This window comes from Phragmites australis, chromosome 8 (genome assembly GCF_958298935.1).
Source record: "Phragmites australis chromosome 8, lpPhrAust1.1, whole genome shotgun sequence".
Taxonomy (NCBI): Eukaryota; Viridiplantae; Streptophyta; class Magnoliopsida; order Poales; family Poaceae; genus Phragmites; species Phragmites australis.
The window spans coordinates 24,487,458-24,497,173 of NC_084928.1; the positions used below are offsets into that span (position 1 = coordinate 24,487,458).

General features: G+C 43.9%; 1 protein-coding gene and 1 pseudogene across 4 annotated transcripts; both read right to left on the reverse strand.

The window, feature by feature from the left end:
• Positions 1-25: 25 nt before the first annotated feature.
• Positions 26-156, reverse strand: LOC133927884 (small nucleolar RNA Z247; annotated as a pseudogene).
• A 2,599-nt stretch (positions 157-2,755) lies between these two features.
• Positions 2,756-8,253, reverse strand: LOC133926832 (uncharacterized). Of its 4 annotated transcripts, none has more exons than XM_062372960.1 (3): positions 8,076-8,253; positions 6,219-6,346; positions 2,756-5,399 (listed from the first exon to the last, which is right to left on the reverse strand). In XM_062372960.1, exon 3 carries the CDS (start codon positions 5,096-5,098, stop codon positions 3,221-3,223), a length of 1,878 nt encoding a protein of 625 aa, XP_062228944.1. In that variant the 5' UTR covers positions 5,099-5,399; positions 6,219-6,346; positions 8,076-8,253; the 3' UTR covers positions 2,756-3,220. The 4 variants fall into 4 exon arrangements, with proteins under 4 accessions (XP_062228944.1, XP_062228945.1, XP_062228943.1 ...); XM_062372961.1 differs by lacking the exon at positions 8,076-8,253 and adding an exon at positions 7,731-7,998; XM_062372959.1 differs by lacking the exon at positions 6,219-6,346.
• Between the last annotated feature and the right edge of the window lie 1,463 nt (positions 8,254-9,716).

Below are 9,716 nucleotides of genomic sequence, written 5' to 3' on the forward strand. Positions count from 1 at the left end.
ACCGAGTTGTTGTGCTCTAGCCGTGACTCAAAACTCAGCATATGAGCGTATAGATCTGTGAGGCTCTGACCTCGTCGTGACAGATGTAACGAGCGGATCGTATTCTGATTCCAGACCTGTCAACATGTAGATGACGACTTCCTCTTCCTCCAATGGACGTCCAGCGGCTGCTAGCGCATCCGCTAAAGATTTCACCTTGTGAAAGTAGTCCGCCATGGAAAGGTCCTTTTTCTTGACCGTAGCGAGCTGCTTCCGGAGTTGAATGACCCTAGCACGAGACTGGGATGCAAACATATCTTTGAGCGCCGCCCAAACTTCTGCAGCCGAGCTCTTGAAAAGAACTTGATTGAGTACTTCTGTAGAGAGAGACGCCAGCAGAATACTGAGGACCATCTGGTCCTGTTGGAGCTAGACGTTGTACTCTGGATTTTCAACTTGAGTAGCGCCGCTGTCGGTGGTCACGGTCACCGTTTTGTTGGGCGCAGGCGTTGTTCCATCGACGAAACCAAGCAGGTGCTAGCCGCGAAGGATCAGAAGGATTTGTGCCTTCCAAAGAAGATGATTATCACGTGATAGCTTCACGCTAATCAGATGACCAAACGAGGGCGTTGGGATGAAGCTCGTACTCGCCATGACCCCTGTGGATGTCTAGGTGTTGGCCATAGATGTGTTTGAGGTGATACTCATGGATGTAGATCGGATAGAGGTGGCTCTGGTACCATGTGAAGATTTGGATTTTCCTGCATACCATTGCCGACTGGTTTCTCATGTATATACAGGCAGCAATGCTGCCGTGTACAATCAAGACTCGATCACAATGATTTGGCAAGATATGACTCTATTCTATATATACAACAACTACCATATCTTGCGTATCTAATTTCCAAACGATTCAAACTATTCTATCTTTCAGCAAGGCAAGCACTATTGGTGAGGGATTAAGAGGGAGCACGATTGATTGCGCTGATTAACGGATATAATGGATTGGCACGACACCCATTGGATCGCATACCTCTGGCTCAAATTTGATATGGATGTTAGAAAACCCAACAATGAATGCTAACCATAAAATCCGGCTGAAAGGAGGTTCGGGAGTAGTACTTCAGTATACCAAGAGGTTCGTCAATCTAGAAAATAGCAGCTGCAGCTGACGGTAGGGCTGCAAATAGCAGGGAAAGAAGCCGGATGTTACGCACTTCACGGGTGGAGTCGCTACTCCGCTGACCCACCAAAGGTGGTCCTCTGCTTTGTGTACATTTAGGCTATACCGGATCAGAATATTTAGGAATTTGAACTAAAACAGAATCACGCAACCTGGTTTCGCCTCTGCTTCAGGAAAGAGCGGCGACTCCAAGGCGATTTGCTTCCCTCCGCCGATTTGCCGGCCCCCTCGCCTCCGACGGCCTCGCCGGCGTTGGATGTGGAGGGTGGCCCGGCCGTCGGTGGCGGGATCGTAGTTTACTAGGTTGTTTTAGCTAGTTCTGCTAGTTTAGCTTGCTAGGTTCTAGGGATAGGTCCCCGATGATGACGGTGTGTTGTTCACCGGAAGGTTTTGGCCCTCCAAGGCTGACTTGGTGCAGGAGTCGACGGCCGCGCCAGCGTCTTCTTCGTCACTGGGTTGACAACTTGGAGGTTAGTTTGCTTCCTCTTTTTGCGAAAGGAGGGAAGCTTTGCTTATCCCTTTTAGTGGGTTTGTTTTCCTCGTCGCCGGCAGCGCTAACGACGGTGGAGTTTTCTTCCCCCATCTTCGTCGACGAGAAGACGCCGATACGCGTTCTTCGGTTCCAAATTCGCCTCGGTTCGCTAAGGCGATGGCTCCTGCGGCAGATCCAACGTTTGTGGCTTCTTGTCGACTGGATGGTTGGGACTCGGCTTCGGCTTCTGCGTTTACTAACGGCGAAGGTCACCGGAGTTGTCGTGAAGACCCAGTGTAGCTCAAGCATGAATTTGATGATGTCTAGGGTCTTCTCTGAATATGTTGTAACTGGGGAACCTTGTCTGTTGGGCTTTGTTGTAATTCCATGTTTCCCCAGGGTGCTACGTGAAAAGCGGGGATGTAAGCATGGTGCTTCCTTTAATATATTTTAATGGGCTTCCAGCCCCTTCAAAAAAAAAAGAATATTTAGGAATTTAGTTTCGCCAAGTTATTGAATTTTGTTTCTCCCTCAAGTTCTATGCCTCGTTTGGCATAGCTTCAACTCTCAGCTCAACCTCGGGAGTGGAGCCATACCAAGCGCCCCACCTCCATTTCTCAGCGCAGTGGCAAAAACCATAGATCAGTGGAGCGAAGCTAGAAAAAAAAAACTAGACCAGCGCCCTACCAAACAGTCTCTCAAAACATTTCCATCATTATCTATCTAAAGCTTCAGTTATACAATAGGAACAAATAATGTTTGCAAGATGTGCAACCAGAATGCCAAATGACAACCGATTGACCTGTGATATTCTCTGGCAATGATAACATAGTTACGTACCAGCCATAGTATCTCAAACGATTAAAGAACAGTTATACTCAATTTGTTAGTAATTAAGTGTGATGTCTTCAGAAAATGATCACATGCATGTGCATCGTGTCAATTAAAATGCAGAGTTAACTGCACCATGAAGCACTTCAGTTCCTACCTTATGCGCACATGCATGTCAAAACCAAGCAAGTACCCTGTAAGTTAAATCATACTAAGAATATATAGCATTTTACGGTAGAAGTAACTTCTCAAGATAAAAATGCCCATTGCCTGCCTCAATCAACAGAAGATAAAACTCTTTATCCAGGCCATTGTCAGTATCTGGTATGAAATAATTCAATAGAATGTGTAACACAGTACATAGCAGCACCAAGAACACAGCCTAAATATGTCCGAGATATGCTTTAGCAGAGTTCCAACAGTTCCATACATGCTCTGTGACTGAGGAACCTACCACAATGCTAATCTTATGCTCACAGAGAACATGGAACATAAAAGTTTGGAAGATTATCTGTTACATCTCCAAGCAACTACTTTAGTTTCACACTTGGGGTGCTAATATCCATTACACTACTTCCCCCCTTTTATTTATCACACAAGATGGTTACAACAAAAGCACAGAATGACCCTATAACATAGAAATGCTAATTTATCAGGACGCGTACCTCCAAAATACACAGCAGGGCAAGAACAATAGTTAATTGCCAGTTGAGACGAAGCAAACCAAATGAACAGTGGCATTGGTGTTTTATGTGCTACAGCCAATTGTGAGTAGAGGTGCTAGCCTCCAGATTGTAGTTTAATTGCTTTCCAAGATTCTTGCCATTAGCAAGCATAGCCACAATATTACCACCACGCACCCTCCCCTCTGGAGCAGAGATTGGCACATGAGGAAGAACCTCTGCAGGATGCACGGCATTGCTGGTCCTTTGACCGAAATTGAAAGAGTTGAAATTCCCGCTTTCGGTGGTTCCAGAAAGGGCCCCATGATTAACAACCAAGTTCACGACAGATCCTGGTGAGCCAATAGCACCAAGTGTCTGGCCACCACGGACTCGACTGTCTTCCACCAGAGCATTGTGTGCGACGCACAGTCCATTCTTTCCCCTTGAAAAGCGTTCACAAGCAGCACTGCCAGCACCAAGGTCAGATCCTGGTTGGCCCCATAAGCAACGCTTACCTCCCCCATGAGCCTTGCAAAAGTCAGTACTCCCCTGTGCACTCTTGCTGCAGCCAGAAAATTGGCATCGTTTGCCCCCACCATGGCGAACACAGCAATCTGTCCGTCCCCTAGCACTCTTGGAGCATCCTGGTACCACACATCGCTTCCCGCCTCCATGCGCTACACAAAACTGGGTGCCACCATGGACACTCTTTGGGCAGCCTTCAGCTGAACAGCGTTTCCCTCCTCCATGGCCCTTGCAGAAGAGTGTGCTTCCCTCAGCACCCTTGCTGCAATTCGGATGCGTGCATCTCTTGCCACCTCCATGAGATTTGCAGAAATTAGTACTGCCTTGAGCACCTTTTCTGCAACCTTCATGTTTGCAGCGCCGCCCACCTCCATGAGCAATGCAAAAGCCAGACTGTCCCTCCGCACTCTTTGTACAATTCTCCTTTTGGCATCTCTTTCCCCCACCATGCTTAATACAAAGGCCAGATTTTCCTCTTGCTGCCTTTTTGCACCCTTCATGGCTGCAACGGCGGCCACCCCCATGAGCTATGCAGAAATCGGTGCGACCCTCAGCACTCTTTGTGCATCCGAGATGCTCGCAGCGCCTACCTCCTCCATGACCTTTACAGAAGATTGTTTTCCCCTCAGCCCCTCTCTTGCAACCCTCTCTCTGGCACCTTCTGCCCCCACCATGTGCAATGCAGCGCCCAGATGAACCCCGAGCACCTTTAAAGCATCCTGGTTGTGAACAAATTTTTGTGCTACTACAGCGCTGTTGTGGGCTGACAACTCTGGAAGAACAGGCTACCAGATCTTTCGGCTGTTGTATCGTTGGTGGAAGTGGAACAGGACCATGAGACTGACTGGAGCTAACTGGTAACAGGAAAGGAAGTAGCTTACCACCAGATTTCCAGCGAGCAGATGTAGATCCTTCATCAACTGTTGGCAATGAAGCCATATTGCATGATTCCAGCAATATGGTGTAATCTTGGGTGGTCATGTTAAGGTCCACATCAGTAACAACAGATTCAGATGGCCCGACAGTCAAAGATAACTTAAGATCCATCACAGGCTGCTTCTCCAAAGCTCTCTTAGCATGACAAGCATTCGTACCCATTTTTGAAGTGCTTTCATTACACAGACTGAACTGAAAATTTGGGTCCAAGTCAATAGATGATCCATCATCCCTGTCTTTTGCAGCAGAAGACAAAGTGCAACATGTGCCCATGCTCTGCTTGCTGGAGTCAGAGGAGCTTGAGTTACCTAAGCCAAGTGACAAGTCAACCCAATTCCGCTTGATCCCTCTTGACATAAAATACGTGCTGTCTTGGGTAAGCACGTCAACTTGTGTAGAACAAGCTTTTGGTTGCATGACTACTGGTCTAACACTGGTCCAGTTTCTAAGGGTATTTGGGTTCGAAGATTTTCCAGTAAACCCTGAGTGTTCAAGTGTAGGATTCATTGCTCCTGGTGGCTGCGACTACAATGAAATTCTATTGATCTTTATGTAAAAGTACAGTTAGCATCACTTCCGGGTTACATAACACAATGAAATATAAGGAGTTAGAAATATAAGCTTGTCAGCAGTCCCTTTATCCAGTCCTTTGTCTCCTTACATCCTCCACTAACAAATCCAGAAGTATCATGACGATCCATTTGTTACCACTCTATGACAAGAGGTGCTATATATTTAGAAACCAGTAGGACTACACTCAGAAACAACTGACACTGCTTTCATCTGACCAGATCAATAAATTGCAGATCTGCATGGTTAAAAAAATACATGATAATGTAAATAACCATGAACTTAAAAAAGAGTACTGTACGGATTACGGAAAACAAATGCACACAACATACAAAAAGGAAAACACATAGAATGGATGGTGGTATTGTGCAGAGGACAAATGCACACATCAGATAAAAAGGAAAACACATAGAATGGTTGAAACAAAAGTGTCTTCAAAATGTGTATATGAGTTAGTTACTTAGTTGTATTCTACTTCTATTTTTCAATACAGTTAGTGTTCAATTGAAGGGAGATCACAGAACAGCATATCAATTGACTTCTTATACAAAATTTAGAAATAACAGAAACAAAACATTTTAGCTACAACACGATGTATATTTGTAGTGTCCCTGGTACATTTGTATGGAAAAAAGCAAAACGTACAAATCGGACATCAATTGCGCATCATGTTTTCGCAAAACGTAGATCAGTTTGTCGAGGTTACTTGCTGTGATAAAAAAATTAACTTCCATCGAAATACATACCGAATGAGAATAATAACAGTTTCTATTTTTTTGTTTACTGCTTGAAAAATTTCTCAGTCAAATTTCAAAATGAGATTTGAATCTTCATAGATGCTAACCATATGCTTTTTTTTCCTGAAAAAGGTGCAGTGGATATTCTAAGAAAATGTCCACATAGCTTTCGAAGAAAAAATAAAGGTGACTATAAGATGCTATATAATGCTAACCATATACATGACAATTTTATGTGAAGAACTGAAGAAGTAAAATCACAAGAGCAGAAATAGGAATCCAGGTTCATAATTCATGTGGTATATTGTAGGAATGCATACTCATGGTATCATAGCAACAAGATAGGCTAGGCTTGTGATTGCTATCAGTGAGTGACAAAACAGCAATAGCCTGTCTATACTGAAAGGAAAGACTGTGCTGTTGAAATTCAGCAAGATGACCGTACAAACTGAACAAGACAAGAGTTAGAAAGCAAAGACTATATGAAATTATTTAAGCTGTAACTAAGTTTATGCCAACAACTAAACAAACCATCCACATAGACCAAACCAAAGTGATCAAGTTCATAGGACAAATAAAAAAAAGGAAATCAACTAGAAAGCAAAAAATATATGAGAACCACCAACAGGCATAATGAAATTTTATCTCAAAGTTGAACGATATCAAAACTCTAAGAGCAGCAATCCAACTGAATTACTATTACTTAGTATTAAAGATGCTTCTTTACATCTAGGAATGGAATCTATTAAACACTAGAGGGGGGGAGGGGGACACCATCTTTCGGATGCCAAGTGTCACTGAACAAATCAAACCTCAAAAGTAGTAGCACTGAACTCTAGATAAGTATCACAGTCTGCCACTTTACACCTTAGGAGGAATAATACCAGCATCACAAGAATATTCTGCATTTGTGTCAGTACCAACTGGGAAAATGGAATTTCATCTTAAGACTGAACAAAACCAGCTCTAGGAGCAGTAATTCAGATGAACCACAAGTATGTAGCCCTAAAAGAAGCATCTATGCGTCTAGAAGTGGAACCTATTAAGCAGAATAAGGGGTAAAAAGATCTTTCGCATGATGCACTCAATACAAAGAACAAATCAAAACCATCTAAAGTAGTAGCACTGCACTCTAGATAGGAATATCACAGTCTGCCACTTTACATCTTAGGAGGCATGATATAAACATCACAAGAATATTCTGGATTCGGATCAGCACCAACAAGCAAAATGGAATTTTGTCAAGATTGAACAATATCAACTCTAACAGTAGTAATTCTGCTGAATCACAAGTAGTTAGTCCTAAAGAAGCTTCTTTGCGTCTAGGAGTGGAATCTATTAACCATTAGTAAGGGGAAAACTCAAGATCTTTCGCGTGGTGCACTCAATACATAGAACAAACCAAATCAAAATCATCTAACGATAGCACTGCACTCTAGATAGGTATCACAGTCAAGCCACTTTACGTCTCAAAAGGCATGACAAGAATATTCTGCTTTCAGGTCAGCGCCAACAGGCAAAATGGAACTTTGTCCCAAGATTCAACAATACTAAAACTATAAGAGCATTTATTCCACCGAATCACTGGTCATCAGTCTTAACGATGCATCTTTACATCTATGGCTGGAATCTATCAAGCAATAGTGGAGAGGGAAGAAAACATCTTTCGCAAATACCAAAGGACACCCAGAGCAGCGCATTTTGCTCGACTTCTCATCATACAGATGCCTAACTGGGACTTGAGGATGATCTGATTCGCAAGAAAGCAGAGAAAGAAAGAACCGGGCTACAGACGTGAATAGACGGTTAAGTGCGGGAAGATCGAAACCAACCTCACAAAGCTGAGCTGAAACCACGCACAATCACAAGCGATCCGCTCTACTCCTAACACATGAAGAAGATTACAGCGACCCAAGCAGAGGTTTTGCCCCCAACAGGGACGCAAGACACTAGCACCAAGAACAACGCGCACGGGCCCTATCTGCTCCTATCGGAAACGCAGCAAGAACCCGCTGGCGATTCCCAAAGCATTTAAGCCCCCGCACGGGGCGCACCGGTCCACGTAGGCCGGGACAAGCTAGGATCGCGAGGCGACAAACAGCCGCCAGGGGAAGAAACAAAGCGCGGGGAAAGAAACAACAACGCGTGGCGTCAGGGTTGGGAGAGAAGAGACCGACCTGGGAGGGGCGGAGGCGCCGAGGCGGCGGCGGCGTCGGTAGCGGAGGGGCAAAGGCTTCGCGGGGAAGGGAGGGAAAGCGAGAGGGAAATCGTGCGGGGCGAGGAGGTGGAGGACAGATAAATGGAGTCGAGTGGAGACGAGGGAAGAGACGAGTCGATGTGGTGGAGAGCCTCGTGGTCGACGTGGCGAAATGGCAAATCTGGGGCACAGACGCATAGGCACCGCACAGTTTCCTTTTTTTTTTCCTCTTAGTTTATTCTTTTCAGAATTTATTTAGAAATATTCTTATTTTTATTATATATCTTTATGGGTCCTTATAGCAAATATGGCGTACACAAGCGTGGAACAACCCAACGCATCTCCAAATCCCCTCGCTCAATTATTCACACGATCGATCTTTACACTACGTATAGTGGATTTTAATTTTGTTTTATAATTTTTATCACGAGTGTAAAGATTGAAATTTGCAAGATTTTGCCGAATGTTTGGTCATTTTTCATCCTCTCCTTCATAAATGGGATTATCAAAAAAAACCTTAAGACTCGTGAGCTACTCGAATTTAGCTCGCTAAAAACTTAATCTGAGATTAACTCGTCTGAGATTCAAGCCGAGCTCGAGCCTGTCTTGAAGCTCGTGAAGTCTACTCGAGTCAAGTTCGAGCTGAGCCGAGTTTTAGTTGAACTAAACTTGAGCTTATCTCTGAACTCGGTTGACAACTTAGGCTCCCTCAAGCTCAATCTTGTCATGCTAGGCTCACTCGAGCTCAGCTAGTTGACAACTTTATCTATGGATCTTACATGGCAGTGAAAACAAATTTAAAATTAAATATTTTATTTTTCTCTAAAATTACACCAAAGTTTTGGTAAAATTTTAATCTCGGATGCCCTTGCCCCAGGCCGTGCACTGACATATGAGACCCATCCACTTGGAATCCATGGCGCACAGTTGGACCCATAGGCCACACGTGGGTACGGTGGTTGTTTCGGTGGCACATCAGCGCTGTGACGCATAAAGCGATGACGGGCTCAAACAAATCCTCTTCAGAGTATGTACAATGGTACATACGGTAACCGTCTGTAATACGATTTCATATCATATATAGATGATATAATAGATAAGCTATTATATGGGTTAGCTATAAGTAATTTAAATGACACTCAATTGTTAAATGACATGTGAAAAATTGGTGTCACAGATAACAGACGATATCTATACAATAAGGAAAATATTATCTATAAAAATAATTATCTAATATTTTAGACCACCTATTAATTAATGGACGACATATTTCTTTGCCTTTTTTCTTTCCTCTAAGTCACATAAAATCTCCCTGTGTAGCGTAGGCGGGTGGTCCCTACGACTAACGAACGTAGGCGGACTCTGGGTAGTTTCCTCGGTGGGTTTACCTTTCCAGGCATGCGGGGCCCGCGAGCGACGTGTCCCACGCCCCTACCTGACAAAGTGCACTACGTACCACAGGTCGTACAAAATCCAACGAAATAATAGACATGAATGGGAGGTAGAGGGACAAGACACAGGTTGAAAGGAGACGAGTCCCTAACAATTTATCATGTATTCATCATTGTGTTAGTTTGTAAAAAGAATTGATGGTTGTTTTTTTTTCTTGAAAGATGTATCC